The sequence below is a fragment of the Cystoisospora suis genome (genome assembly GCF_002600585.1).
Source record: "Cystoisospora suis strain Wien I chromosome Unknown contig_7000, whole genome shotgun sequence".
NCBI lineage: Eukaryota > Apicomplexa > Conoidasida > Eucoccidiorida > Sarcocystidae > Cystoisospora > Cystoisospora suis.
The window spans coordinates 1-2,564 of NW_027159787.1; the positions used below are offsets into that span (position 1 = coordinate 1).

At 46.1% G+C, this 2,564-nt stretch overlaps 1 protein-coding gene across 1 annotated transcript; it reads left to right on the top strand.

Moving 5' to 3' along the window:
- Nucleotides 1–9: 9 nt before the first annotated feature.
- Nucleotides 10–2,513, top strand: CSUI_010248 (uncharacterized protein). The gene is made up of 3 exons (XM_068070353.1): nt 10–290; nt 319–733; nt 1,821–2,513. The coding sequence occupies exons 1-3, from the start codon at nt 44–46 to the stop codon at nt 2,398–2,400; spliced, it is 1,242 nt and encodes a 413-aa protein (XP_067917670.1). The 5' UTR covers nt 10–43; the 3' UTR covers nt 2,401–2,513.
- Nucleotides 2,514–2,564: the final 51 nt, after the last annotated feature.

Genomic DNA, 2,564 nt, shown 5'->3' on the forward strand with positions numbered 1-2,564 from the left:
CTCTTCTTCTTCTTCTTTATCGGATGTCTCTGACGATGAAGATATGATGGTCTTCATGAAGCAGAAGACAGCTTCGGAGAAGAAGAAGTCTCCCTTCACTTATTTACCTCATCCTTTACGTTTAGCTAATCGCACAAGTCTTAGTGTGGGTCCCAGCCTTCCTTTCAGCTGTATCTACAGCGCAGGGACATGTAACACGGACTACGAAGAAGCGAAGAAGCGACGGTGGGAGTTGTTGAGGCCAGGAGATCACCTGCGAATCAGAATTGCCGAAGTCAGAATACCCTCCGGTAANNGAGAGCCGTAGATCATCTATAGAAGAAAATGAAGAAAAGTGCACAAGACACAAGAAAGACGAGGATCAAACACCACAGCCAACATCTCAAAAGAGAGATGAAGAGTCACGACCTCCCGGTCATCCCCAGGAAAAAACCCCACAGGCATCTCCTCCTTCTTCTTCAGTGGATCTGACTGCTGGGAGGTCCAAAGAAGAAGAAGAAGAGATAAGGCCTCGCCATGAAGAGAAACTTGTAAAGAAGAGAAAGACTGCAGGCATCGGTTTAAGGTTTGCATATGGAGAGGATGGACGTCATGAGCTTGAATGGCAGAAGTGGATCGACGTTAAGAAGGAAATGCAACGACGATTGTATGGAGAAGGGGGAGAAGGGGGAGAGAGAAGAAGAATAGAAGAAGAGATCTTAGCAAAGCGCTTTGATCAGGGACTTCATACTTTGTACGTTCACCATATGTATAGAACGCATGCGGTCTCTTGGTCTGAAGGAGGGCTTGATGTCTTGTAAAGAAGTGGCCCTTGTTCCCTATACCTACTTCCTTACTTATACACATCTGTATACGTATCTCTATATACGTAGAGATACCTACATAGAACATACGTTGATACATACATACATCTATAGAGACGTGCGTCTGGTTTTAGGTAGAGTAGACGGCTATGTGATATCATATGGGATGATAGGCACTATGTGTTCACCCTAGGGCGTTTCTTTCTATCTCTACAAATCTATGTACACATATGCAAGCTTTCCTGCCTTCATGTACTTTAACAGTCTCTATGGTCGTCCGCGCACTATAGGTATCGATTTGCTTGTTTCTCTATGCCCCCACATCCAGATCTCTCCCTGCCTATAGGAATCCTAGCACGATAGTCATTTCTCCTTCATCTTTAGAGAGAAAGGTGCCTATCAGGAGGGATCGGTCCTGCCAAAGTGCAGTATGAGAGGGGGCGTATAGACAGCTTGGAACAAGAACACACTCTTCTCTCCAAGTAATGCGAGACTTCAGACATCACACCTATATACATATATATATATGTATACATATGGATATGGCCGGTAGAGGCGCATGATCTCTCAGTAGCTAGGAGACCGGGAGAAAGGACGTAGCTCTGTCACGTTTCTGTGCGGCCTTGTAGACACGTTCAAAGAGAATGTGACTGATGGTAGTTAGGGACGGAGAGAGGAGGATTTCCCTTCTAGAAATGTTGATGTAGAAGCTTCTTATTGAGGGCTCCAGAGGACGGTAGGAAAGACGCACCAATGAACGAGCTTCAAAGGGATATATATATATGTATGTAGATATGCAGTCGCGCGGGTCGCGTCTTACGTGTGTTTCTTCCTTGAGGGTTGAGAGGTAATGAACACGTCCCTTGAAACGTCGCCAAAGAAAGCTGAAATTTCTCTCTTTTTCTTTCGGACTTTCTCTGCAAGTGCCCTGGAGTGTATATACAGACATCGTGTCTAGTTGCTTTCTCAGGGTATGTTTTGGTGTCTGTATTTGTATGTCTGACAACTTCGCTACAGGATCTCTCAAGATATCTCATGGGCTCTTCCTCACCTATCGCCTCCTGATAAGATTTCTTATCTCCCAGCACATCTAACCATGCCATGTATCCATCCTTTCCCTTCAACTCCTCCCTCTATCGTCTTTAGCAATACTAAGACTGCTCCCTCTCCTACTATTCCTTCCCCCTCTGAGGCATCATCCTCCTGCAGCTCTCACAGTGTTTCACCTTCTACAACTTCTGTTTCTTCTTCTCCTTCTTCAAGCCTTTCACCTCTTTCCTCTTCTTCCTCGCCCGTCTCTAAGGAAAGCTCCCCCTCTCTCCGAACGCCTCCTCTCGCAGTAGAAGAAGATGAAAAGGAACACGTGTCTCCAGGGAAGAATAAGAAAATGGGAGGAGCCGACACTCCAAAAGAACTTTCGCGTGAAGCGACGATAGACAAGGCCCCGAGAGAGAAATCCACAAGTGAGACGAAAGGGCGAGGACAGGAGGGCCGAGAAGAAGAAGAAAAGAAAAAAGCAGGAGGAAAGAAGAAGAAAAGAAGAAAAAGCAGGAAGAAGGAGACAGAGAAGAGAGTGATCCCAAAACAGCCACAGTAAACAAGCCACAGGGGGTAGTTGTACGGCATCTTTCTTATAGGCCGCCTTCTCCACAGCCTCATCGGTCTCGCGTCATCGGCATCCTTAGCGACTTTGTATTAGTGGAGGTCGATCTAGAAGAAACACAGACAGAAACAGCTCATGGAGAGGATAAGAGAGACAGG

Bases quoted from the DNA above. Each gene is read 5' to 3' on its own strand.
- CSUI_010248 (XM_068070353.1), top strand. From the start codon at position 44: ATGATGGTCTTCATGAAGCAGAAGACAGCTTCGGAGAAGAAGAAGTCT. The intron at 734-1,820 runs GTACGTTCACCA...ACTTCGCTACAG, and splicing joins GATCAGGGACTTCATACTTT to GATCTCTCAAGATATCTCAT.